Genomic DNA, 27293 nt, shown 5'->3' with positions numbered 1-27293 from the left:
TTTAAAAAAAAGTCAAGTTTACTACTAGGAAGGAAATTCAATTGGAAAACACTCGTCTGTCCATATTGTCTCTAAATTTAAAATCACGCACAGATATGTGCACTTGTACAGTGAAACTCTCCCTTTCCTACTTTAAAAAGTATGACTTATAGTCCGGAAAATACGGCACTTGTAAAAATGGTGACTGCATCCCTAATCATTTGAAAAAGTAAGATAATCTGAGCAAAAGAGACTCAACTCACCGTGTCGAGAGAGACGGCCATTTGCAGGTCAGCCAGGAAACCCACTTGAAGGAGGCGTAGGAGAAAAGTGGTCTGGTCCACGCCGTACACCCGCTCCACGAAGAGAACCATAGCTGCCTTGTGGTCGGGGCAAAAGACGGTCGATAAATCCGGCTCGACGACCTCTCCATCTTCAAAAGAAAGTCACGGTTTCACAAATGCATTTTTAATGGAAATCCAGCGCCGGGAAGGATTAACGGGCAACTTTTGGCAATCTCACCCGACCTTTTGACAGCGATGGAGTTTGAAAAGAAATGCTAATGACTCCCTCGAGATCCTGGATGGGTATGAGTGACCTCAGAATGGCCCGCGTGCGGATAGCTTCGCCTTTGCCTCTCTCAATCAACTGCAACGTTTCAGAAATGTTATTCATTGGTGAAAAACACCACTGAGTTCAGTAAGCAATGACAAATGATTTCAAAGTGCTGGGGTGCTGAAGCCTAACCCAGGCCAATCACTGGGTCACAAGGCGATGGACAACCAATCAGAGCTAGGGGCAATTTAGCCAGCTAGCCTAGTATGCATGTTTTTGGGGATTGGATTGGATGACTTTATTGATCCCGTAATCGGGAAATTTCGTTGTCACAGTAGCAAGAGGGTGAGGATGCAGAAATAGGAAAGGCATTTTAAACACAAATAGATAAGTAATAAGTAAGTTATTAAATAAATACATTATTAAATATATAAATAAATAAGCGTGTTGCTGAAATAAATATATATATATATGTATATATATATATATATATATATATATATATATATATATATATAACTCGACTCCAGAACGGCGCATAATAGCAATGACTTATTATTATTAATACCGCTTTTTCTCATTTCAAGTAGGAGGGCAAGAGTGAAAACGTCAATATTGATTTCTCTGGGGAGCGCTGCCTTAGGATCTGGAAGCAAACTGAACGCCAGCACCGTACTTTTTCCAGTACGCATTATTGTTGGCGACATTATTGGAGATTGATGGCTGCTTAAGTCCGAAAAAAATCAAAGAAAAACGCTCACTTGCATTTCCGGAGCACAACGCCCCAGCAAGTCGATAAGGGCCGAGTAGAAGGTCATGATGGCGTGGCCCATGTGGATCAAGTCATCCTCACCATCCTGGACAGTATCTCTGCATCGGGAAATAATGACGACAATTACCGGCTTGCCGGTTAAGGGATGGTTGCAGAATTAAAGGCTTATCTTGAAATGAACCCTTATTAATCATCATCACAAATGCTGCTGGAGAATGGAGGTTTTTTCTAAGCAGTGTTCATGAAGTTGTTAACAAAACTAAAAGGCAAACTGGGTGGTTGGCGACACAGTTCTATGCTGGAAAAGAACTTTTTTTAGATCAGGAAGTTGACTGGAAACGGGCGCAATTTGGTTTGGATTGGATTGGATAACTTTATTCATCCCGTATTTGGGAAATTTCATTGTCACAGTAGCAAGAGGGTGAGAATACAGACGCAGAAAAATACATTTTAGACATAAATAGATAGGTAATAAGTAAGTTAATAAATAAATACGCAGCTGGGTATGATGACAATTAGGCTTTTGTCAATGATGATGACAAAGCCTATGTCCGATTATTATTATTAGATAAATACATGAATAAATATATAATTTATATTTATATATATAATTTATTAAATAATATTAAATATTATGTATTAAATATTTAAAAAAATATATATATATTATATATGGAATAATATTTAAAAAAAAACAATAATAATAATATTTAAACATATTAAATAATACATATTAAAATATTAAATATATATCATTTGAGGGAATATGAAGGACTCACATTGTTGCATTGGATTGGTTAGCCATAGAAGGTCCATTCAAGGACGAATCATCCGATAAGCCGATGGCTTCTTGAATCGCTTGGAGCAAGCCATGTCCACCATCCCCTCGCAGGGCCGGTCCAAAACACTCTGGCCGACGAATCAGCAACCTCAACACCAAGTACGCATTCTCCTCGACACTTTCGCCTGCGATCAACGAGAATTTATATTCACGCCGGATACCAAAACAATTAACAAACGTGAAAGCTCTTCTGTGAATACCATTGCAGAATACAGCAAAGCGAAGAAAATCCAGGTATCGCTCCCCCTCCACGGGGTTCCATCCGATATCAGGGTAGCCTTTGGCCACGAGCAACGAGCAGCTCTTCAGACCGCAGCCGGCAAGATAGCGCACCACCTGGACATGAGAAACGTCTTGAATTAGAGATGAAAACCACACTTAAAATGCAATATAGCTAAACCTCGCCCAAAAAGCAACATTTTAACCTGTTCTGTGACTGCTTGATTTGAGTTTGATTTATTTCATAAGAGACAGCACATATTAATGAACATATATATATAGTATTCATGTTAATGAACATATATAAATATGTAAGATTGTAGCCTTGGGCTAATTTCCATTGCCGTTTACGATGACAGTGGTGACAACCTATGTGGTTTGCGTATAAGTTGGCCACTGTACTTTTAGGATATTTTAGCATTTACCTTGCCAGGATGTTACTTTTTATATTTTTATATTACTTATTTATGTTTTTTTTTACTGGGAAAACACACTTTGTGGGGTAGCACCACCAATTTTGTTATACGCAGCTGTTTATGATGACAATAAAGGCTTTTGATTGATTGACTTCAAAAGCGTATGTACACAAGTTCAGCCCACCTTCTTTAGTTCAGGCTCCTTTAAAGCTAAGGCCAGCTCGTTATTGTCCATGACAGAAGCCGCCGCCACGTCCAAAGGCGTGGCCCCCCGCATTGACGGTGAAGCTTGGAGGGGCATAAAAAAATTTCATGCGCTAGAGAATCAAAATTTGTCTCGGTAAACGGGGGTGGAGGGATGGGACATTACCTAGTCCAACGCTGCTGTTCTCCAGAAGGTAACTTAGGTGGTCAAAAAGGGCTCCCTGGTTATGTCGGCTGATGCGGCAGAAATAACAAAGAAACCGACAGCAGCTGGCGACCATCTTGGGAAAGGAAATCTCCTGAAAAATTTTAAAAAGGATGCATGAAATAAACAATCGGGAGCAAAAACAAAAAAATGGCTCACCTTGGATTCCTTCTCGCCAAGAACATTGACCATCACCTGCATGACGGTCTCATGCATGCCCAATGCCCTCATTAAATTGGGATGCTGGTAGAAAATCTTGTTGTTCATGATGTCTCTGTGGCCCAAAAATAATAATCACAGTGGAAAATATGTTAAAAAAAAAATTACATCTCATTTATTTCGCTCACCCTAAACTTCTGATCATCAGTTTTTCCTCTTCCGTCCCCATGCGGATGCTGAGTAAGGACCGGATTGTGCAAAGGGAGGACAGCAGGGTCATGGTGTCCTCCACGGACGCTTCGCTCATGGCGTAGGATTTGGAAAGCGGCGACGCCATCTGGCCGCCGAGACCCCGATACTGGCGGTGCAGGAGCGAGAAGACGGCCCGGACCAAGGCGGGATCCTCCATCTCCGACTCCTGAGCCCAGCCCAGCATGATTTCAGATATCCACGTTTGGAGGGACTCTGACGGGAAAGATAACGTGGCCAAATTATTTTTTTAAATCTAATTTATTATTTGTTTTAATATTAATGAGCCCTGATGAGTTTGAATGTTTTAAGAGAGAATAAAAATAAGAAAAACAGGCAAAGAGTCACAGTATATACAAAATATGATAAGAAGCAAAGAGCTGCATGAGGCTCGAGAGCCACCTCCGGTCTACTAAAACCACTGTTGACTATTTATCATTGTTATTACGTATTTATTTGTTTCTCTGTTTGTTATTGTTATTTGTGCACTTGGTGGTGAAGCTTTAAATCTAATTATATACTTGTCTAATGACAATAAAAGCAGTCAATTCAATTCTAAGCCTTTAAAAAAAAATCACGTTTTGTAAAATGACACAGCACCAGATTAAAATTAAAAGAAATATCTAAAACAATGGCTAATACATTTCCACAGATGGACTTACACTATCCTAAAAAATCCCTTTTGGTAATATATTTTAAGTGGCATATACTTACTGGGACACTGCTGCACATCATCTTCAACTTGTTTGGTCATCTTCTTGAGTCCAAGAACTCTTGCCCCGAGACTTAGAAGTTGATCTTTTAACGGCATCTCGGCTGTCTTGCCTTCTTCTGAGGCGCCGTCCAATTCGGTGCCTGGGAAAAAGCAATAGAATGACCTGAAGCGCCCCTGGCGGATTGTTGCGCCAAGTGCTTTCTCGTATCACCGTGTCGGAATAGAAAACAAACCGCAGTGCGTTTCGAGGAGCTGGTGGAAATCTCGCAACGACTGTTGAGTCGCCGCTGGCACCGGACTCTTCTCTGGTTGGTCACCATCTCTAAAGTTCAGGAGCGTGTTGATCTGATGGCGAAAAGATGAAAAAGTGCAAATGTGAACCCGGAAAAGCTGTCATACCGGAGGTGGTGATGCCCAATTTAGAGTTTGAATTTAAAAAAAAAAATCTTCTTCAAGTCTTACGTTTATAAAACATGCTAGAGCCATTACAAAAGCAGGGACATCCACATATGTCAACCCGTTAAATATATTTAGGGTAAAAATGGACTAAAGTGGAACTGTTATCGACGAGAAAGCACATTATTATTGTGATATGCATTGTACAAAGTGATATTTTGCAGCATTTGCCTTAAGAAGGGCAAAAAATCATTCAAAATTATTTTTAAAATGTGACAATTTTGATGATCTTTGGCCTCTGTTGTACTTTTTTTTCCCAAACAAGAACATTTGTGTGCTACCTTATACAATTTGAGTTTTTCTGGTAACCGTTAGCTCCAGACCTTGTTTAATCTTTTAATGACGAGCCAATAAAACAAAAGGTCACAAATGGCCCAATTTTTTTGCCGACCACTAAGTTGTAGGTTCCCAATCCATTGGGTTTGTTCTAAAATATGAAATCTGACCTGCTCTCGCGGAGGCGAGCGAAACTCCTTGGTCTTGCGGGCCGTGAGGGCGGCGGACATGTTGAGCGCCTCCATGACTTGGTTGTAGCGGAAGCGCTGGTCGTCCTGCAGTTGGCCCACAAAGTTTTCAGAGAAAGCCACCACGGCTTCAACTTTGTGGCGCACTTGCATATCGCACAGGTAAGACAGCACGTTGCAGAGCTGGAGGGGACAGAAATATAGACATTTTGTGCTTAGCTTCTTTTCCCAGATCCATATTGAAATACATGAATTACCGTCGTGGACAAAAAAAATAAGTGTCTCTCACACACCAAAACTGTTATTCACCAGAAACTTGTGCATTTTTTTTGTAGGTACCGAGGAGATTTTGATGTGTGAGAGATCTTCGGTGGTCTTTAGTTTTTTTTCGATTGACAATGTTGGACAATTTGACGAGTGGTTTCCCATCAGTTTTGGTCGTTGTCATAGAAATTATACTATACTCTGTTTGCCTATATAAAGACTGACCCACTGTTCATTCGGAGAGAGAGTTGCAAGGACAACAGACTTTGAGCGGTTCACAGCTGTTCGAGCTCTCTCCCCATCCTGCAGTCTGGTAATAAACCTATTTCCTATTAAATTGATCTCACTCTTTCCTAACCTGCTTTTGAAGCTGTTTTTACAGATCTACCAGTTTTTTTTTTCAGATCTATAATTTGTTGTTTCCAGATTAGTAGAGCGTGACCTTGATAGGAGATGGTGTCTTGTTTTGTTTTTTGTTTTTTGGGGAGAGTGTTTGTGATTTTAAACGTTTTTTTGTATGTGGCACTTTGAGAAAATACACCCTAAAAAACATAGTTAACAAACTTATACTTTGTTGATCTCCACCTCAAGTTTGACCTGTTCCGGAATCTTCATTTGCAACAGTCCTCGTTTGGAATGATCCAAGTCCCCTCTTCGTTCTCCGTCCTCTTCTACCATTCCCAAATCCGTCGAGAAGACCCCAGGTTCTATCAGTCGCAGAACTTGAGCCAGGTCCTCGTCACTCAACACCTCCACCACCAGAAGCGTGTGGAACAGTTTCACGAGAGGAACTAGGAGAAGCTCCACGCTGCCACCTACAGGGTCCCGGATGCCCCGACGCAGAGCCCCGACGGCCGCCGTCAGCATCTCCACCGCCAGGTTCTTGAGTATTTCGAGGGGGAACGCCGGGCTTTCGTGTCCCATCGCGCCCACCCGGACGAAACAAGGGCTGGCGAAAGTCATACGAGGTTTCAAGGAAGTGCTTCCTCCCACGCTCGGGATGCCTAAAGGAAGTGGACCTTGTCCCCCATTGTTAGCCCGTATTGGGCAAAGGGTGATGTCTCTGGTTTTGTCCGACAGAGGGACGATGTATTCGTGGTTTGTGGCTAGACGTGCTGCGCCGTGGCTGCTCAGGTGGACCTAAAAGGACGGAAGGAGATTCAACATTGAATCGGTGCGGAGTTTATGTTGACGCACGAGCTGACCTGTGCCAGAAGCTGGTAAAAGGCAGAGCGAAGTGGCCCGGGCAGCTGGGGGCTCTGAATGGCGTGAAAGATCTGGGATTGGTCCACGTAGCTGCAGACGGCGTGGCACACTCTTGTGTTTCCCAGGGCGCACAAGGCGCAGTAAAGATGGAGGGTGTGGTAAAGAGAGGTTGATAGGTCTTGGTCTTCAGACAGCTCCAAAATGTCCACACACCTTCGTCCAAAAAAGGGGAAAATATGGTTATGTTTTTGGCTTGCAAATGAGAGACAATATAACATTTCAGAATTGTACCAAAAGGTGATCATTTGAAAACAATAAATTAATATTTTGGAGGTATAAGTTGCAGTAGACAAAGAATGCCTAATGCAGGGGGGGAATATATCAGTTGCAGTTTTTTGTTCATCAAAAACCGAGAAAATGTTAAAGTAATCGTAAAATAGAGGAAATAGGCTCCTGCTAATGTAACCATTTTTGGGGTACATAATGAATACCGTTTAATCCAATGTAATCTAATTACTATATTAAAAAATAAATAAATAAATTGCTGCCGGGCAGATATTAAAGTCGCTGGCTCAGCCAAACTACAAAAAAGTGTGACTTATAGTCCAGAAAATGCGGTATAATTCCTTTAGAGAGCCATATAAAACAAAAACTAAAAAGTCTATGAGTGCTACATGAATACATGTTATTCACATTTCTACCATTAAAGCGGCTGGGTATGTTGATACATAAATGGCTGCTTTGCAAGGAGTAAATAAAGCAGAGCGACTGCAAGGCTTCCTTCCCAAAGTTCCTTTCTTGTTGAATGCAAAGTTAAAAAAAGGACTTTTGCTCAGATTTGTCTCAGAAGAGGTTTTTTGGGGGGCTCTCTTCTGAGCTCATCGGCCGCTTGGAGAGCAATATTTGGAGCTGTGTGTCCCCGTTTCAAATGTTCAAAGAATTTCCTCCCACGATTCTCTTTGGTTGCCTTTGAACATACTTTGCAGAAAAGTGTTTTTTTTTTTCGCTCATTGCCTGACGCTGCAAGTCTGAACCAAAAAATCCCCTTTTGATAAACTATAAGCGGAGACATACTTTGAAATATGGAGGCCACTATGAAAAAAATTGCATTTCCAATTTAAACTGAAAAAAAACAGCCGTAAATTAAATTAAAAAGTTTCATCAGACCTGTTTTCATCAGGGATTTGAAGGATGAGGACTTGAAGAAGTTCCTCGCATTGGATTCTCCAGCCATGGCACGGGTCGGGATGGTCGATTTGCACCGCCAATGGTCTGTCGGGCACGCGCGTCCACGAAACTGGATTCAGGGCCTGGACCTGAAACCTGGGCGGGCACTGGGGGGACGACGTCGTTTTAAGGCTGCGAACAGAACCGGCCGACAGTGGAAGTGCATTCTGATTGGAGGGAGAAACAACAAACAAAAAAGGAATTGCAAAGTAAACTGTAGCTGTCAAAATGAGCAATTAAAATAAGCAGTCATACTTTTTTTCATTGATATGTGCCGGGGTTCTCCATTTTAGAGTTAATGTGGGAAATTTGTGCATCTGCTTTGGATGGACTCCAATGTATTAACTTCTGAGTCAAACCTCGTCCAAATATAGATTAAAAATTCTCATGCATTTTGGATACAACATTCCTTTTATGTGGCTGTGCTTGAAATAATTCCTGTATGACTCTTAACAAGGCAATAATCGATGAAAAAATGTTTTTAATCCTCTTTAGATTTGCTGATTGAATAAGAACGTGTATTTTATTTTCTTTAGTTCACCTTAACGCATCCCAGCTCAAACTGAAACATGTTTTTGGTGGTGGCTTTCACAAAGACGGCCGGAAAGAGCTTTGTACTGCCTTCCACCTGGTTCAGAGAAAAAAAAAAAAAAAAACACTCCGCTCACCATAACATATTTAAAGATGCTAGAAAATATATAAAGACCTCCCAACCTACCTGGTATGAAGTGGACATCTCCACCCCACTGGAAGTAAAGGTCAAGAGGCCAGAGGTGGTGTCGATCAAGCAACCGATTTCCAGACCGGCGCTCCGCCGACTCCGAGACAAACCGGTCGCCTCTCCCGCGCAAACCATGTAGCAGTTACTCCTTTTCACACTGCGGGTGTCGAGAGAACTGTCATCTCTGTGAAACGCTTTGGATTGGAGTAAGGGCGTTTTGAATTTCAGCAAAACCCAAACCTCTCCTGGACTTTGCCATCATCGTCTCCGAGCGTCACTGTGACGGTGAAGTTGTCGTCGCTGTCGAACGTCAACTCGCTTTGATGAAAATCGGGGGTTACCCAACCCACCCAAACGTTGAACGGCTCCTGGTTCGGAAGAACTCTCACCGAGTAGTAAAACTGAGATGGAAAAAAAATGATACATTGAATGAGAATACGTCAAGACGAGTTCCGCAAATAATCGTACAACGTAAAAATCCGCGAAAGAAGTTGGCGAACTGAGAATGGTGGCCAAATGGGAAAATAAGGATCTTACTTTAGTGGTCCCAATGAGGTGCTCGGCATTTTCCTTGTCCACTAGGACGTCCTCGAGGAGCCGAGCGGAGGAGTTGCTGCTGACGAGGCCTGGTTTGGTACGCTTCAGCATGAACCTTCAAAGAACAGCACTTACTAGTGGACGCGTGGGGAAGTGCAGCCAAATTTTGTTTATTTACCGCCAAACACGCAAGTGCAAAGATGGATTCGGACAGATTTTGAATCGATACAACGCAATGTCCCGGAATCGATTTAAATAAAAATCACGAATGTCTTTTTCTGTGTCTGCATTCTCACCCTTGTGATACTGTGACAGTGAAATTTCCCGAATACGGGATGAATAAAGTTATCTAATCTAATGAAAAAGATTATTTCACAGCTTACCTTTGCTTCAGTCGCGACGTTTTGTCTTGCCCGTGATCTTTGCACTCGAGTTCATCTCGTGAACTCGCAAAACCGTGGGCCGACTTCATCAGCACTTCAAAGTCAGAGTCCATCTCTTCCTGATCTCTCCTTCCTGGAAGGACGGCATAAATTAATTGCAGCGAGAGCCCTGGAGAGCATCGGCGGATCGGTACTCTCAAGGTTACGATCTTCAATGTAGCTAATAATCGAACGCGGGTCCTTAAAAGAATTCAATTTTATCGAACTGTCCTGGTACATTTCCTGTCATTTGGTGTAACGTCAAACCTCGAAAAATGTGACGTTGTGCAAACCTGGCGAGAAAGAGCCGGCGGCGACTGACGGCACGGCCCCTGCTGGGCTGGTGAGAACCAGGGCGCACTGGATGGACACGTTGAGACGGTAAAAAGCCATTCCGCTGCCTCCGTTGTGCTGTGGTGGCAATCGTTGTGAGACCCTCAGGCTCGATAAGGAATCATTTGAGCCATTGACTCTGTTGACCTTGAATTGGTTTCAAACAGGATAAAGAGGATCAGTCTTGCCAATAAACCGGTGGCCGAAACAAGGCGGGCTAACAAAGAAATGCCTTTTGAAAGCTTAAAGAATATCCAGGACTTTTCAAGACTTGTAGACAATCAGTTATGTGTCTGGAGTGTTTGCCTAAAAGTACAGCAAATGTTTAAGATCGTCGCAAAACGGGAATAAAGTCAAAGGTGAGCAAAGTTTAAGAGTTGAGAACAGGTTTACAAATGCACTTTTTTTAGGAAAGCTGTTTTTTAGACACCTGCAACCTGCATTTTGTCTTTTTTTATGGATTTACATGAAGATAATTGCTGCAACATTGAAACGAATGGAGTACTCAGATGTACAAATACACCCTGAGCAAAATAGTACTTACAGAATGTCTCGATTTTTTTTGCAATTCCTCATTTTGTACCTTTCTTTGTAATTGTTTCAATTTTTAAACATTTGTGGTGTGGCATACTCGGAAGATTCCTCTTCACTACTGTCGACTATTACTTTCAACACATCCCAAAGTAGGAGTAGACTAACCTCCAAGCGGGGATTGTCTGCAAGTACGGTCTTAAACTGCGCCAGTTTCCAACTCATCCACAGTGAAGGATCGCGATCCATATTGGCAGCAAAAGGCTCGTAACCCTCGTGTAGACCGCAAGCGCTAAAGTACTGCAAAGAGCCTTCTCGGCGGCCCAAGTTCAACCTCACCACCTGGTTGACGCCCACACTGACGACCGGAAGCAGACCTAAAATGTCGGGGCGAGACAAACAAAATGGAAACGTGTACCCCTGAGGGGCCATCATATTCTCGGAAAGATTACCGTCTCTGACGTCAAAGTCTTTGGCAGCCAGCTCTGATCCCCGCTCGTTAAACAGCAACTCTCCATTGAGGGTGACCATCATGGTGCTTTCGGTCAAGTCTAGCAAGCAAGCCACCACATCTGCTTGCCGCCAGGCACGCCCCAGGGGTTCCCCACCCTGATGGTACCACCGAGCCTGTATAAAAACAAAAACATAGCTGCAGTTTTGCACGAGTCATCTAAAGCAGGGATGGCAGGTGGTCAAATGGCGTTCTTCTGCCTGTAGCCCGTTCAAACAACCCTACTCTTATCATATTTCATATCTATTGTGGCTCTTTCCCTCCTTTTATGTTTCTCTTTTTATTCTCTCTTAAAAGACAATAAAATTCCATCAGGGCCCATTAAAATTACCGTATTTTGCCGTTTAATATGCCCGGGTATATTAAATGATTTTTGCTTTTTTGAGCCTCTCGTTTTTATTAAACGGCAACTCAGCTTTTTTGGCAAGATTTGTATGGTGTTCATGGGGGCATAATTATAGATACTTAAGTTCATTGAAATTCCAAGTCAGACTTTATTCAGCAGTGAGTAGTTTTTACCTGAGCAGGAAGTAGTTTTAGTCTGCAAAACTTTGATGCACCCCGTCACGGCATAAAGAGTGCGTAGTGGATCGTACCTTCCCGCTTGTGCGCCATTTAATATACCCCTGCCATTTAATATACCCCTGCCATTTAATATACCCCTGCCATTTAATATACCCCTGCCATTTAATATACTCGGGTATATTGAATGGGGGGGTATATTAAACAGCAAAATACGGTACTAATAAATGACATTTCGAAAATAATTTGGCAGATTGGATTTTTTTATGCTGCTTCTGACGTAAAGTGTGACTCTTTGCCTCGTTACAGTTTAAAATTTTGGCTTTTTATCCCTAAATTGTTCGCCACCTCTGTCCTAAATCAATAGAAAATAGTCCAGAATTTACAAGAAGTGACCCAAAAGTAGCCTAAAATTACAAGGAAATGAACTCATTGCCTGCCTTGAGCTAATATGGCATCTGTGCACTGTGCCACAATGATAGATGCCCAATTCACTTAAACTGGGAGGACCGGCTGCAAATACTAATTATGGGAAAAACGATTATAGGCGAAACAAATATTAGAGGGCCACGAGGTGTTTTGATGAGTGGTGTTTGTAAGTCTGACCTGAAATCCATCAAAGACAAAAGCCCGATCATCGGAGCCCAGCTCTTTTTGGGGCGTGCAGTCGGGCCTGGCCCAGCCTACTCTGATATTCCCCGCAGTGACCAATTGGCATTCGAAGTACCACTTCCCTCGAGTCACGGCAAAAGATTTATCTGCCCGGAACACTCTGCACTTTTCGCCAGAGAAGAAGCGTCCGTTTGATAAAATGACTGCAAGAAAAAATATTAGGAAAGGTGATATGCAATAATAGACATGCTGAAAAAAAATAAACAGTACATTTGCATGGACATAGTATTAGTTTATCGCAACAACGTGGACAAAGTATACTAGTGAGCCACTTTATTTTTTTAACAAAGTTGCGTACTGCAGTAACACATTTTTATCTGATCTTGTGATGTGTTTTTTTTTTGTTTAGATTGACAGTAGAGGTTATATTGTAGAATACCCAACCACTTCCGCGGGAAATTACAAGTCAGACATTGTAATGTTCTGGGAGAAAAATATTAATGTGATGAGAATAAATTTTAGATTTTTCCAGTGCAAAAAGTGTGCCTCATCTCAAAAAAGGTTGGGAAACACTGGAATTATAGGACATTTTTTTTGCATCCTTAAACACGTTAATGGCTTAACACACGTGTCAAAGTGGCGGCCCGGGGGCCAAATCTGGCCCGCCGCATCATTTTGTGTGGCCCGGGAAAGTAAATCATGAGTGCCGACTTTCTGTTTTAAGATCAAATTAAAATGAAGAGTATAGATCTATACTAAATTTCCTGATTTTCCCCCTTTTAAATCAATAATTGTAATTTTTTATTCAATTTTTTCTGTGTTTTTAGTTCAAAAATCATTTTGTAAAATCTAAAAAATATATTTAAAAAAAGCTAAAATAAACATTGTTTTAGATCTATAAAAACTGAATATTCAGGGCTTTTAATACAGTTCTTTTAATCCATTTATTAAAAAAAAAATCTAAATATTATATCTAAAATGGTCCGGCCCACGTGAAATCAAGTTGACGTTAAGGTGGCCCACGAACCAACGAGTCTGACACCCTTGGCTTAACACGTGATTTTCCTCATTGTTTTTCCTCTTTTATGTGCGTGTTGCAAATATTTCAAGCAAACATTTGGATACTTTCATCATTTTTAGAAGGCTTCCAGGCTATCAAGTTTCTGCCTTATATTAATACCTGCTTTGAAACCTACTATTCTCCTTGTAAAGGCTCTCCAGGCTGTACCCGTAAGCCAGCAGGGTGCAAACAGCATTCTTGGCACCTCGTTGTCCCGTTCCTCTACTGCTTTCATCGAGCATGTCGTAGGGCACAAGCTTTGGGCACCGCTTTAATTTTTCATCCTGAATTGAAGGCAGGAAAAAAATCTGTTAACAGAGAACACTGTAAAAAATGTTGAAACGCAACTGACAGCACACAGCGCAAACCTGCGGTACTCCGTAAGTCCACCCCTGCTTGATCCGCCGCCTGGCCCAGACGTTGTGCTCGTTCTCCGCCAGCAACTGGACGGCATCGGCGTGTGCGGGGTTGAGAAAGATCTGACTGGCATCTACTGGGGCGGGCCTGTAGCCGGCGGGTTGCTCGTACCTGCGAAACACCGAGGCGTGCGTTTTCAGATTGGAAAAATAGTTTGTTTTGACTTGAGAGTCTGGCTTACTTAACCATGCTGGGTTTTCAAATAACAGCCGTTTTCAAACCTGTTTTGTTTTGCCAAAATTTGGGGTCCGAGACAGTTTTAAATAGGCACGTGGAAAATAAAACGAAAAAATGACACACATGGAGGTCATGTGATGCCACTCTTATCGCAGGCTCGCACTGAAATAAGCTGGCAAAAGCAACAGCGGAGCTCACCTGGCCGTGTCGCTTAAAGCCACACATCCAACACAGGAGCAAATCATTCATTCATTTTCCAAGCCGCTTAGCCTCACGAGGTGTGCGGGGTGCTGGAGCCTATCCTAGCCAACTGCAGTGGGCTGTAGGCAAGGTTCACGCTGAATTGGTTTCGATCCAATCGCTGGGCGAAACGAGACGAACAGGAATTTGAAGTGTTCAATCAACCTCCTAGGCATTTTTTAAAACCCCTTTTTAAACCAGAAAACCCGGAGAAAAACCCATACAGGAAAGCAGGAGCCCACTATGGATTGAACCCGAGATCGCAAAACGCGCTAAACACTCTTCCACCATACCACCTGACATGGATATTACCATACAAGAAAAATCAGACACTTCATAAAGCTAGTTCATTAAATTCAATTTCTATAAATACATTTTTTTTTAAACTTAACAGACATTAATTAACAGAGCAATGCCAAATTGTTTGATGTTAAAACACATTGAAGAACGGACTTATTTATGACGTGATTTTAATCGTGAGCAAGGTGCTTCTAATTAAAGAAAATTATTTCCATTAATTATTACATGTATGCTGTGACTTTTTCTGCTGCATGTGTGGCAACTGGTGGACTTCCTGTGTGTGGCTCCAGTTTTTTTTACCTAGGTCTACAATGTCTTCTGTGTCTGTGCTTGCTACTTTCTTGCCTCTGCAACCAAGGAAATTTCCCGAATACGGGATGAAATAAAGTTCGAATTTACTCTAATCTAAAAATGGTCAAATGAAAACATTGAAATAGTACATACCTATTGGAGAGTCTCATAAAGCGGGTGCTCTCCTCCGTGTAGTCGTCATTGAAGCTAATGCGGAAACCAAGTGCCAGCAGAGTCCTGCCGTAAATTATCGGAGGACTAAATTATGTATCTAGATTGACAGTGTATACAAATTTCCATGAATACGACCCATTCTAAGCAGAAGATGACAGCGCCCACCTGAGGGTGTCCTGGGCCGTCTGAAGGTTCTGGTTCCTCTCCTGATCTGGCAGCTTGGAGAACTCCACCAGGCACGGATCCAGTCGCTTTTCTTCATCACGTTCCTGAGTTAAACGGAAAAACTCTAAAAGTACCTGCAAAACTAATGCAAAATGGACGAAGCTACAAAATATTGTTATCATGTTTCCTCCTTACATTTCCTTGAATCCATCCAAGATCGATCTTCTCCATTACCCAGAGTTCATGGATGTTCTCGGCTATTTTATCTCGGATGTCCTCAAATTGCAGAGGCAGTTCTACCTGTCCAGATAATACACAAAATGCTTAATATAAATACGCCAGTGCCTAAAAGTGTTACTATCCATCTCACTCTTAACGACAGGAAAAACACAGAAATAAACAAAATAAATAAACAACAAATAATGCAATTTAAAATAATAAACCAAAATGTAAAAACCAACACAACTTCGGATGTCAATTTTTTTTCTTGTTTTGTCAAAATCTATATCAATGATGGTCCTTTTTTTAAATTCATGATAAAATATGAAGTTGACCTTGCTGATGTCTACTGGCGATGGAGTGAAAGCCACCGGACCGACGGGCTCAAACGGGCCAATCAGCTCTCGCTTCCCGTCCTCCTGATCCGAGAGGTACCCGTGGCACGTTTCCACCTTCAGCTCCACTTTGGAGAGGAGAGCCTCACAGCACGGCGTGAAACCTTGCGGGGGGAGGAATCGAAATTCTCCATGTTCTCCTCCTAACAGAAATCGGAACCTTGTTTCCCAATAAAAATAAAAATGAAGCGTCAGTGCTCACATGGACGAACGACCGAAAGACGCACGTGAGCGGCGCTCACCTCACTCCCGGAGAAAAGCTGACCACGGGATGAAGGAGTCCGTCCGTGCAAAAGTTCTCCAGCATGCCTTGCACGGGGAAGCCGTTGATCCGAAAGGAAACGCAGGGGGCGAGCAGGTCCAGGCAGCAGCTGACCACCACGCCGTCCGTCAGCAGGTAAGGAAAGGGAGAGCGCACCCTGCGGGCCACGCCACCTGGACAAATAAATAATAACAGTAACTAATCAATAAATAAATCATAAATAATAAATAAGTAGTCAAGTAAGGAAGTGCAAAAATAACAACAAATAAATAACAGTAACTAATAAATAATCAATAAATAACAGTAATTAATAAACAATCAATAAATAACAGTAACTAATAAACAATCAATAAATAACAGTAACTAATAAATAATCAATAAATAACAGTAACTAATAAATAATCAATAAATAACAGTAACTAATAAATAATCAATAAATAACAGTAACTAATAAATAATCAATAAATAAAAGTAACTAATAAATAATTAATAAATAACAGTAACTAATAAATAATCAATAAATAACAGTAACTAATAAATAAGTATTAAATAATATATAAGTAGTCAACAACATAAATAAGTAGGGAAGTGCACAAATAACAACAACAAACAAACAGATAAATAATCAATAAATAAGTAAACGACGAGGGATTGGCTGTTGGATTCGTGGTGCCTTGCGATTGGCTGGCTACCGATTTAGGGAGTCTGTAGTTAGCTGCAGCACCACCCGCAACTCTTGCCGCACAACAAAAAGAAAAAAATGAAGGAGATCTTACCGGACCACAAGTGAAGGCCGTCAAATCCAAAGGAGCAGAGGTCATCTCCAACGCCGTGGCCGCCCCAGCCGTCTCCCCCGGCGGGGCTGGGCCGGTAGCCTTCCGAGAGAGCCCAGCCCACGCGGAGGTGGGTGGGCTCCGCCGTGAGGAAGGGCTCCACGTGATCCACCGCCAGCTCGTAGTACCAGCGGCGGGGCTGCCCCGAATGGTCGCCCAGGGACAGGAAGACGTTGGGCCTAACGCTTTCAAGTTATATCAAACGCAAGGTCAGGATTCTTCACATATTTAGCACCTCATTTTCAGTTTCAAAGTCCTTGAAATTTAAAGATGCATTAAAAAAAGCATGCTGTGTGGGAAGACCCATTTTGAGTGAATATTATATCCGATATGAATGGGAATTTCGATCCATTCATTTGTGAGGGACTGATGGCCTCTGATTTCTTTTATCGTACGACTATGAATGCATTAACTAATTAAACGTCAACCGTTTTGATTGAAATTCTCAAGTTATTAGCATTTCAAACCAATGATTGTCCAAATTAGGCCTGTAGCTCTTCATTATTTGGGTAATTAAGTCATCAATAAATTGATAAATTGGCACCCAGATTGGATTTAAGTTATCATTAAACGCAAATACAAAATAAAAAAAACTCAGTGTTTCTATAAATCTACAGAATTGCCCTTTTGGAAAAACCACAGAACATTCAAACTCCTGGATTCAAACCCAGGTCCCCCCACTGTGAGGCCAACACACTAACCACTCATCCAAGGAGCTACCTTACCTGACTATGAATGGTAAGTAATAAAAAAGGCCATTTAAATAGTGGTAATTATTCAAGACGAAATATTATGGAAAGATCTGTTTTTGATTTGTAGGCAATACAAAGTTGCATTTTCAGAAATTCTGCTGCAGAGTTTTGGGTCCAAATCCCAATAATAGCTAAAATGCTAAACTCATGGTGACAACTACACCGAAAGATAAACTGTTAACATTTTCAAACTCGGTTCCTTGACATTTATTATATATGTCCATTCCGGTGCAAACTGGAAAACACATCCAATCCCCATCAAGTACCCCACCTGGAGAATAAATGTCAGTTCTTGTAAAAAAAAAACACCGAGCATTCGGGCCTCTCGGGACAGCAAAGAAAAAAAATCATTTGAAAAATAAATAAAAGAAGACACCAAAAAAAGGAAAATCTAAGTTTAAAAAAAAGTGGACCGTCTGATTAAAATAGCAATGCATTTACTAACACGGCAGGAGTATGTGGGATTTGGGTTTAGTTTTGGGAAAATGTTTTTATTTTAATTCACAGGCGCCACAAAAGAACTGAGACGGAACGACGAGCTAAAAATATCATGCCGACGGGGAAGAAAATGCGGGAGAAGCGAATGTCTAAAAAACATGACATTCACAACTTGAAAGAAAAAGAAAAATGCACGTGAAAGCAGAAAATGACATTGATTAATCCTCACGCCCCCAACCACTTTTCTGAAACGTGTCAACCAAACAGAAACACGCTTGTGGGTCTGATGCTCAATTTAAAAAGGTGAACCGATGACAAGTCATGAAACATGACACAGCTCGAGGACGGAAAAGGTCTACCAATGTTTGTCAATACGTCAAAAACTTCCCAGATAATAATAATCTCTGCGCAGCAGACGCACGAAAGCAGCCATTAAAATGGGCCGAGTTATAGAGTCGAGTACTTGGTTGTCGTCGAGGCGACCGGCGGATGAACGTTTACGAGGAGGAGGATGGCATTTCGCAAGCGGGTGATTTGCTGAACACGTGAAAAGAAGCAGCGTGTTGACACCGCCATGAATTACTAATGATAAGCACACTCCCCTGATAAACTAGTCGGCTCTTAAATCAAGCGTTATGTTTGGCTAGATTCTCTTGCCGGGAATTAGAACCAAGCTAGTCCTCGCGATTAAATGGGTGAACTGGGTCAAATGGAATTCATCCGCTACAAAGACATGGATTTCATTCATTGGGAGAAACTAGCGGAAAAAATTAAGTCTGTTAAATGTGTAGGGTACTCGGACGTTTCGTCGAAAGACGTTTGGTCGACCGGACGTTTGGTAGAACGGACGTTTGGTAGAACGGACGTTTGGTAGAACGGACGTTTGGTAGAACGGACGTTTGGTAGAACGGACGTTTGGTAGAACGGCGATTGGTAGAATGGGTTTGCTCGCTGTCAAATTATGACAGAGAGTTTACTGTTGTAGATATTAAACTCACTCTCTCTCTCTTTCTCTCTCATTGTTATAATTTTGAGAGCTGGTTTCAACAGTAAACTCGATGTCATAATTTGACAGCGAGCGAACCCGTTCTACCAAACGTCCGGTCGACCAAACGTCCGGTCGACCAAACGTCCGGTCACGGTCTGGGGTGTCAAATTTGCAACTTGTCATTCAGGTCATTTACATTTAAAATAGATTGAATGCAGAAATGAAGTCGACGAGAGTACCTGGAGACCCGATTAACCAATCGCGTTTGGGGCAACAAGTCTCTCTCCGGCAACAGGTGGTCGCAGATCAGGTTCTGATTGGAGCGCACGGCGACGCCATGGCAAATGCACAAAGAACAAAGCACCTCCAGCACCTGCAAGGTAGAATTTTAACCAATGGCATCTTTAGAAAATGATCGGAAAACGATCGGTTTCAGTTAGCGACCCAGTAAAAAATTACGCAATTCAAGGTTTTGGTTGACCTAGCAAAAAACAAATCCCGACCTTGTGGTGGCATCCGTGCTTGTCGAGAAAGCCGATGATGGCGTGTATGTGGCCCTCTTTAATGACTTTCAAGGCTTCGGGGCTTTCCACCAAAACACAGTGCAGAACCTCCAGAACTCCTACGCGTGACACGGATAAATAGGAATCGCGGGGAAAAACCCAATCTCCAGTGGTGTCAAGATTGGACGCTACCATAGGAGGCCTCCAGTCGGTCCAGTCTGCTAATCAGCCAGTCCAGAGAAGTGGAAAAATGCGCACAGTTTGCACGGTTTTTCCTGATCAGAGAGGCTGAAACGAAATAATATCTTCAATCGCATTCTCCGTCCAATGAAAATTCTCAAAACGCACGATACCCAGAAGCTCATAAAATCGTCCGAGGATGTCCTCCCAACTTTTCCCGTCGTCGTTTTCGGCGTCCTCGTGACCGCGTTGGTGCAGCTGGTCAATGCACTCCAAAACCAACCCTACCACGCCCTGAGAGAAACGTCCCGTCAAACGATTTATCCGATCTGGCTTTTCACGTCATCTTACTTCTTCTCGAAACATATTCTGCCGCTTCTTTAAGGCGGCTCGGCCGTTTTGTCGAGCTTCGTGACTCTGCTCCTCTGCCGGCGGCTGGAAAAAGCTCATGAGGTCCAGCAGACTACGCCTGACGCTTGCCATCGGTAAAACGGCGGCTTCTACGTTTCCTCGTTCGTTACGAGAATCGAGTTTTCTGAAAGAAAGAGATTGGGGATTACAACGTAATATATGAAATACTACAACTTCCACTATCATTGGTTAATCCATCTCTCAGGTCTGGGGTTTCCAAAACCTGATAAAAGTAGTCAAAAGGGAAGTGGCGCTCCGGATGAGGCTGGCCGTGTGCGATTCTTCCCTCTGAGACCGAGACAGCGTCAACCCGTCGTCCATGTGTCCCTCACTATGGAAAATAGCCTGCAAATAGGGCGTTCTCAATATTTAGTTTTCAAGAGCTTTCAAACTGTTTTTTTGCTTTTAAATGATTGGCAAGGCGCCAATAGAAAGGACCTTTCTTTTAGCTCCTCCCATTGTCGCAGTCTGGCTGTCCGTTGCTTGGTAAGTGAGCCAAAGGCCGGAGTTGACATGCTGAAGGTAACACACGGAGTCTCCGTATTTGATCTCGGGGAATCCCATGCCATCCAAACGAGTCTTTGTGGCCGACTCCAGTTTTTCCTAAAGATGGAAACGTATTTTACGGACCCTTAAATGCACAAATGGTTTTCACTGCAATCAGGCAGCACATGATCCGAATCCATCGGATTTTCAAAATTGAACAAATTACCAAATGAGCACACAAGGTAGAATTTTAACCAGAAAACGATCGGTTTCAGTTATCGACCCAGTAAAAAAATACCCCTTTTTTAAAAATCAAAATCAACCAAGCCAAAACTGGGTTAACCCCAAAACGGAACGATATGTACAACCGCCGACTTTTGGACGATTTGCGCCGTGCGTTCAGGCCCACCTTGGCAGAGCGGAAGCAGAAAGAGGTGGCGCTGACGTCCGCCTGGTCCCGATCCAGCAAATTGACACCTCGTTCGTCCGTCAGGCCCAGGTAGCGTCCGCTTGTCACGTGACGGAGTCGAAATGGCTCTCCCCAGCTAGTATGTCTGCCGCTCCACCTTGACGTCGGATGATCATCAATCACGGTACATGTCTTCCCCAAAGTCAAATTCGATCCGTTTCTACTTACCCTACACGCAGGATCTCCAGCCTCCACAGCGAGCGGGCCTGTCGACAAACGGATCCGGTCTCATAATGCATGACCCTAGAATAGAAGAAAGACGCAAATTGAAAGGAGAAGTGGCCTTTCATCAGATGGACATGTAAATGAGTTTCCTCCTCGCAATTGACCTATGCTGCTCTTCCTCCTGCTCCGCCGTGGAAGTCGTTAAACATGCGTCAGCGTGGCTGTGGAGCAGGCGGAACGTGTCGCCGCCCCTCAGGTATCCTACGTGTGGAACAGCAGGTATGAAATATCATCTCCGCTTAAATACCATATTTTCCCAACTATAAGTCTCGCTTTTTTCCTGCTTTAGATGGGCCTGCAATTAATACTCAAGTGCGACTTATTTTTACTTTTTTTCTGTCTGACCACCGACAATTTCTTATGTTGTTTTGCTATATTGATCTGAAAAACGTATGCTTAGCCAGTTCTCCATTTTACTATTGTGAATTTAACATGTTTGTTCTTAGTTTCTGATTTTTGAATAAAATTGCCCTCCTGAAAATGTGACTTATACTCCAGTGCGATACATAGGTACTTTTTTTCCCTCTTCTTTGTGTATTCTTTGGTTATAGTCCGAAAAATCCAGTAGTCTCCATTAAACAAGTTGAATGTTATTACTCGTGATATTTTTGATAGCAGCATTTAGTCATTTTAAGGACATTCCGAACAATTAGCATCCGATAGAAATCGCCATAGGCTTTTGAACAATAGCACTTGATTTCATTTTCAGAATGACAAGGGAGCAAATAAGAGGAAAATTTGCCTTGAGCGAGTCCACTTTGAGAGCAAACCAGAGCAACACTCCACAGAGAGTGGCTGAAGGCGGCGTCCACCACGAGAGCGTCGCCCGAGACTCTGTTGTCACCCGACGTGCCAAAAGACAAATGCTGGAAAGACAAAAACCATGACTCAACCTGAGGTCCCTCTTGTTTTCCGATAACGTGGCTTGGACACCATTGGTGGTGTCCTCAGGGTAAAAGGTGACATTTTAAATGAAAAAAAAAAGGTAGAGGTTCTTGCCAATAATAATCCAAGAAACTAATCATCTCCAATTTTTAAACTTACTAAAATGTTAGTGCCGAATGCTAACTGGTGATAGAGTAATTATGAATCTTTTGGGGTCCCATAATAGACATCCGTGAAATGCTTGTGCCTGAAGTGAGTCATTAAAATTCCTCAGCACGGAAAAGTGCTCCATAAAAAAGATAAAGAGAAAAGGAGGTGTAAACCACAAAAAAAATGCAGATGTGCTGGAACACTTGCCCTTCTCTCAAGTAAAATATTTTACGTGTCTATAATCTGACAGGCAAGTGAAAAAGCTATTTAGCACGTCAGCCTCTTGAAATTCTCAAATTTGCATCATTTAAAATCTAACATTTCTGGAATGTGGAAGCCACAAAATACCTCAAGTATTGGGACAAAAAAAGTTTTCTTTACGTAATGCACAAATCATTTGTGTGAATATGGCTGCAATTCCAATCCCAATCCCATTTCCGCCACTTATTTCTCCAAAAATGTACTATAATTTACAACACGTGTCAAAGTGGCGGCCCGGGGGCCAAATCTGGCCCGCCGCATCATTTTGTGTGGCCCGGGAAAGTCAATCATGAGTGCCAACTTTCTGTTTTAGGATCAAATTAAAATGAAGAGTATAGATGTATGTTAAATTTCCTGATTTCCCCCCTTTTAAATCAATCATTGTCATTTTTTTATCCGTTTTTCTGTGTTTTTCTGTTTTAGTTCAAAAATCATTTGGTAAAATCTGAAAATATATTTAAAAAAAGCTAAAATAAACATTGTTTTAGAGCTATAAAAAACTGAATATTCAGGGATTTAAATCCAGTTCTTTTAATCCATTTATATTTAAAAAAATCTAAATATTATATCTAAAATGGTCCTGCCCACGTGAAATCAAGTCTGACACCCTTGACTTACAAGATATCTCTCCGAGGACACATTGACCAAGATGAGGTCATCACCGAGGTGCACTTTCTCTCCTTCTGACCTCTGCCGGGAAGCCGGGTGAACTGTCCACCAGCAAGCCTCACCTGAGACGCAGAAAAACAACAAGAGTGCATTTGTATCCAAAAATCTCAAGTACGCACTTGGCCTTGCTAGAAGGATCTAAAAAAATACCAGCTTCATCCTCCTGGAGCCCCACATCAAAAGCCAGCTTGTCAGTGGAGGACTGAGAGGTGGACAAGCAGCTGAGATACTGCAGGTAGAATAAACCCCAGGTGGATTTATTCCAGATTAAAAAAAAAATACAACAACAACATGTTATTTATCTCCTCGGGGAAAGTGGGATGACTCACCATGCTGCTGTACGAATGCCGGAAAAGCGCGGCTTGGCCGTACAGAAGCGTGCGGCGGTTCCCCACGGCTCCCTGACAGGTGACATGTACAGAAAATATAGGGGTTTATAATCAGGAGAGGGTTTTCAGTTGGCTGTAGGACTGATTAGATTAGACGAACCTCTGTGGCCAGGTTCTCGCAGTGTGCCAGCATCTCCTGGAGAGCTCTCAAAGAAGCACAGTGGGCCAGGATGAACCCACATATGGACAAGTCTGGGGGAACGTTCTAGGAGGGCAAGGATGGGGAGGAAGTCGGGTGGAGTGCCAAATCAAATCAAAGTCAATGGTCGAGCTCAATTGGATTACAACCTTAACGTCCCACTGTCACCATTTTGACACAAAAATTAAATGATTGGATCTTGTCAAAGAGCAATGAAAGTTATTTTTTCAACATTTGAAACGGTTTGCTTCTGCATAGAGGAAACCGACAAGGGTAAGAGTTCGGCCAGAGGATGGATGATTCAAAGAAAACAGTCGAGAATTGTCGTCTCTATCGTCTGACAATTGAAAGTGGGAAAGTGATGATGTAAGTCCCAAAAAAAACATTATTCCAAGGAGATCAATGTTCCCACTAGAGCAGGGGTAGGGAACCTATGGCTCAGGAGCCATATGTGGCTCTTCTGATTGGTGCATGTGGCTCTTCGCTAACCTGCGAGGTAAAATATGTATTTAAACTGCTGGTGACAGAGCCGAATCCCGAATGCACCAATAGGAGCGTCACACTATGGCGCTCACACTTCCTCTAACATCAATCATCCTTTTTTTTTTCATTAGACTTTTCTGCATGCATATTTTCATTGATTAGCAACTGGGTAACAGTGTTGTCAAAATAATTCATTTATAGTACTTTAAAAGTGGTAAAATTACCCCCAAAAAAATCACATCTCATTTTCACATTTTTACTCTTAAATTTTGAGTATGGCTCTCAATGAATAACATTTGAAAATAGGAATTGTTTATGGCTCTCTGTGTCAAAAAGGTTCCTGACCCCTGCACTAAAGGCAGAATCACCATAAGACTGCTCAAGTAGGTGGCTCTTACCTTACAGTTGGAGGTGGGCTCCAGCTTGCAGAGCCGGCTACCAAAGCCCTCGGCGGCCAGGCAAACTTTCACGTGTTCCTCCCGAGACGTGAAGACGCTCTGCAGGACCACCTCGTCACCCTGCCGTAAACACGTAAAAAAAATGACCGTGAAATCACTGATAACCCTCTTATATTGCTTTAATATTGGATAGCTTTGTTTCAAAAATGCAATTTTGACATGCTTTGCTTTCCATCTCATTTGTGAGGTATTTGATCGGATTTGGTATCAGCAGATCCACAAAAGCGACTTTCGACTTCAATTCCTTCGTCCCGGTTGTCGATATAATGCTTTTGATTTGTTTGTTTTTACAGCACTTTATTGGACTGCTGCGCTTTATAAATAAGCGTTGACTTGATGGCCGTTTGGACTCTGTCAGGCTTATCTTCTTTTAAAAAGCAAATGGAGGACTTGAAGGCCATCGGGTCGCCGGAGCTATTTTAGGAACCATCGGCGAGGGGGAGGCGGCGACGGCCCGAGTACGACCGGGACCGTCGACACCTCTCCGCGTCCGGATTGTGTCGCGCCATTTTGGGAAGACCACCCTCGTTCGTCTCGTCGATATCGGCGGCGCTCTGGAGGCCGTCAAACCACGCTGAGATATCGACGGTCCTGAAGATGTTTATCTCCACTTAGGAGGTTTTTATCTGTGCAGTTTGTGGTAACACATTATCTGTTTTGTTTTTATGGGTAAATGACTGCAAAGTCAATAAAATAAAATAAAAATCATATGTTCTATAGGCATCATTTGTATATTTTTGGATTTCAAATGAGGCCGGTGAATGGTCAGCACGCCGGTCTCACAGTTCTGGGGTCGAGGGTTCGATCCCAGGTCAGTTGGAGTTTGCATGTAGTGCCCAGGTTTGCGTGGGTTTTCTTCGGGTACTCAGTTTTCCTCCCACAGCCCCCAAAAAATGCATACAAAGCTAATTGAACACTAGTTATGACTGTTTGCCCTGTGATTGGCTGGCCACAAATTCAGGGTGGCATCCACCTGGTGGCCGTAGTTTGCAAGGATAGACTCCGGCACCCCCTGCGACCCTTGTCCAGAAAATGAATGATTTCAAATGAAATTCTTAATGCCAGTGATGGATAAAATGTCATTTTCATGCACGTCTCATGCAAAATATCACATTTAAAATGATTTTGTGCTCTTGTAGCGGCATTCTGGTTTGATATCTTCTGAAAAGTCTTCTGATAGTATTAAGTGGACTCGGTTTTTGCTTATGCAAGATCTTTTTATATTAGATTTTGTTTTATTACCATGTTTTTAATAGTTCCCAGCCTCCCATCCATAACACACCCGAGCTTTACTTATCGGATAAAATCATACGTTTCCAACAAGGCACCTGAGATGGAATTACGCATTAAAATAGAGATATTGAGGCCATTTGTGATCTCTCGCTTGAGTCATCCAAGCGAAAATAAACTCATACTGTACTCACAATTCATTGCAAACATTTATACGCAACAAGTGCCTTATAACATGGCATATATAAATCGCCCAATAAAAAAAAGCAAAAAGATGTGCAAAAAGTGGATTAAAATTCGCAGGAAATGAATAAAAAGCGTTTTGTTTGTTTCAACCTCGCCAGCAAACGTGGATCTCATCGTGGCTGATTATTGTTGAAGGCGACGGGATAGTTTACAAACTTTTGGCTGAGCCATCGCGTGTATTATTATGATGATTTGGCCACTTATTTTAGATTGCTATCATTGAATTCATTAAACAAGAATACTGACCGTTCGGAGGTAGTGGAATTCGTCATCGCCGTCGTTTAAGTCAGGCATTTTTTCCCGAAATTTCGAGAAACGAATGATGAGGAGAAGTGAGCGTCAGTCCGTCCGTCAGTGCGTCAATTGGGTGGAAAGACGGATGGGATCGGACGTGGGCAGCACGTGGGCGGGCGGGCGGAAACACTCCACTTTTTACTTTTGATTCCGCTTGCCAAAGTTGGCCCAAACTTTGCTGCCTTCAACTTTCTCGACTACTGCTGCCTTTGACCAAAGGCATTCATTCATTTTCTGTAACACTGATCCTCACAAGGGGTCGCAGGGGGTGCTGGAGCTGAATTGGTGGCCAGCCAATCGCAGGGCAAAGGACATCCCATTCATGCTCACACTCAAACCTAGGGATCATTTAAAGTGTTGGATTTGCTTTGGATGGATGTCTTTGGGATGTGGGAGGAAACTGGAATATACCATTTGAGATCGAACCCCAAAAATGCGAGACTGACACACTAACCATTCCTCCACCAGGCCCCCCTAAATTTTAAAAAAAAAAAATAAATAAATATAAAAATATTTTTATGTGAAAATGAAAATACTATCCTATTTCTAAAACTTGCCAATTATGAGCCATATGTCAATTCTAAAATGTGACATTTGTCTTTATGCGGATGGTACATAGTAATGGATCCAAAATATATATGCATATATATGTAAATGTATATATATATATATATATATGTATGTATATATATATATGTGTATATATATATACATTTACATATATATATACATTTACATATACGTATATGCATATATACACATATTTACATATATATGCATATATATTTTGGATATATTACTATGTATCATCCGGATAAAGAAAAATGCCATGTTATAATTGACATATGGCTCATAATTGGGAAGTTTTAGAAATAGTAGAGATAGTATTTTCATGACACATCCATCTCCAAGTGACAGCAAAGAATATTATTTATTCCCTCATCACACCTCCCAAGGACTTATCGGTGGACCAGCACCCCCACT

At 42.2% G+C, this 27293-nt stretch overlaps 1 protein-coding gene across 1 annotated transcript in view; it reads right to left on the bottom strand.

Annotated features, from left to right (window-relative positions):
- Positions 1-26407, bottom strand: part of ryr2b (ryanodine receptor 2b (cardiac)) — a 57097-nt gene extending 30690 nt beyond the window's left edge. The window contains exons 1-49 of the mRNA XM_077613589.1: positions 26262-26407; positions 24480-24599; positions 23560-23664; positions 23400-23471; positions 23221-23299; positions 23020-23132; positions 21848-21971; positions 21210-21306; positions 21049-21123; positions 20821-20977; positions 20364-20528; positions 20149-20270; positions 19866-20049; positions 19688-19808; positions 19527-19622; positions 19335-19453; positions 19071-19204; positions 16597-16838; positions 15801-15993; positions 15499-15718; positions 15140-15244; positions 14945-15048; positions 14759-14842; positions 13549-13708; positions 13317-13464; positions 12115-12323; positions 10928-11102; positions 10644-10852; positions 9905-10091; positions 9573-9705; positions 9190-9304; positions 8893-9053; positions 8650-8809; positions 8473-8559; positions 7872-8098; positions 6704-6917; positions 6084-6638; positions 5217-5417; positions 4548-4659; positions 4314-4454; positions 3539-3815; positions 3351-3465; positions 3153-3285; positions 2967-3070; positions 2348-2483; positions 2086-2272; positions 1296-1404; positions 507-627; positions 243-412 (exon numbers count right to left, since the gene is read on the bottom strand). Coding sequence (XP_077469715.1) covers positions 243-412; positions 507-627; positions 1296-1404; positions 2086-2272; positions 2348-2483; positions 2967-3070; positions 3153-3285; positions 3351-3465; positions 3539-3815; positions 4314-4454; positions 4548-4659; positions 5217-5417; positions 6084-6638; positions 6704-6917; positions 7872-8098; positions 8473-8559; positions 8650-8809; positions 8893-9053; positions 9190-9304; positions 9573-9705; positions 9905-10091; positions 10644-10852; positions 10928-11102; positions 12115-12323; positions 13317-13464; positions 13549-13708; positions 14759-14842; positions 14945-15048; positions 15140-15244; positions 15499-15718; positions 15801-15993; positions 16597-16838; positions 19071-19204; positions 19335-19453; positions 19527-19622; positions 19688-19808; positions 19866-20049; positions 20149-20270; positions 20364-20528; positions 20821-20977; positions 21049-21123; positions 21210-21306; positions 21848-21971; positions 23020-23132; positions 23221-23299; positions 23400-23471; positions 23560-23664; positions 24480-24599; positions 26262-26309 — 7425 coding nt within the window. The 5' untranslated portion in view covers positions 26310-26407. The remainder of the gene's footprint in view (positions 1-242; positions 413-506; positions 628-1295; positions 1405-2085; positions 2273-2347; positions 2484-2966; positions 3071-3152; positions 3286-3350; positions 3466-3538; positions 3816-4313; positions 4455-4547; positions 4660-5216; positions 5418-6083; positions 6639-6703; positions 6918-7871; positions 8099-8472; positions 8560-8649; positions 8810-8892; positions 9054-9189; positions 9305-9572; positions 9706-9904; positions 10092-10643; positions 10853-10927; positions 11103-12114; positions 12324-13316; positions 13465-13548; positions 13709-14758; positions 14843-14944; positions 15049-15139; positions 15245-15498; positions 15719-15800; positions 15994-16596; positions 16839-19070; positions 19205-19334; positions 19454-19526; positions 19623-19687; positions 19809-19865; positions 20050-20148; positions 20271-20363; positions 20529-20820; positions 20978-21048; positions 21124-21209; positions 21307-21847; positions 21972-23019; positions 23133-23220; positions 23300-23399; positions 23472-23559; positions 23665-24479; positions 24600-26261) is intronic.
- Positions 26408-27293: the final 886 nt, after the last annotated feature.

The sequence above is a fragment of the Stigmatopora argus genome, chromosome 11 (genome assembly GCF_051989625.1).
Source record: "Stigmatopora argus isolate UIUO_Sarg chromosome 11, RoL_Sarg_1.0, whole genome shotgun sequence".
NCBI classification, from domain to species: domain Eukaryota; kingdom Metazoa; phylum Chordata; class Actinopteri; order Syngnathiformes; family Syngnathidae; genus Stigmatopora; species Stigmatopora argus.
This window is presented reverse-complemented; position numbering and strand designations above follow the sequence as displayed.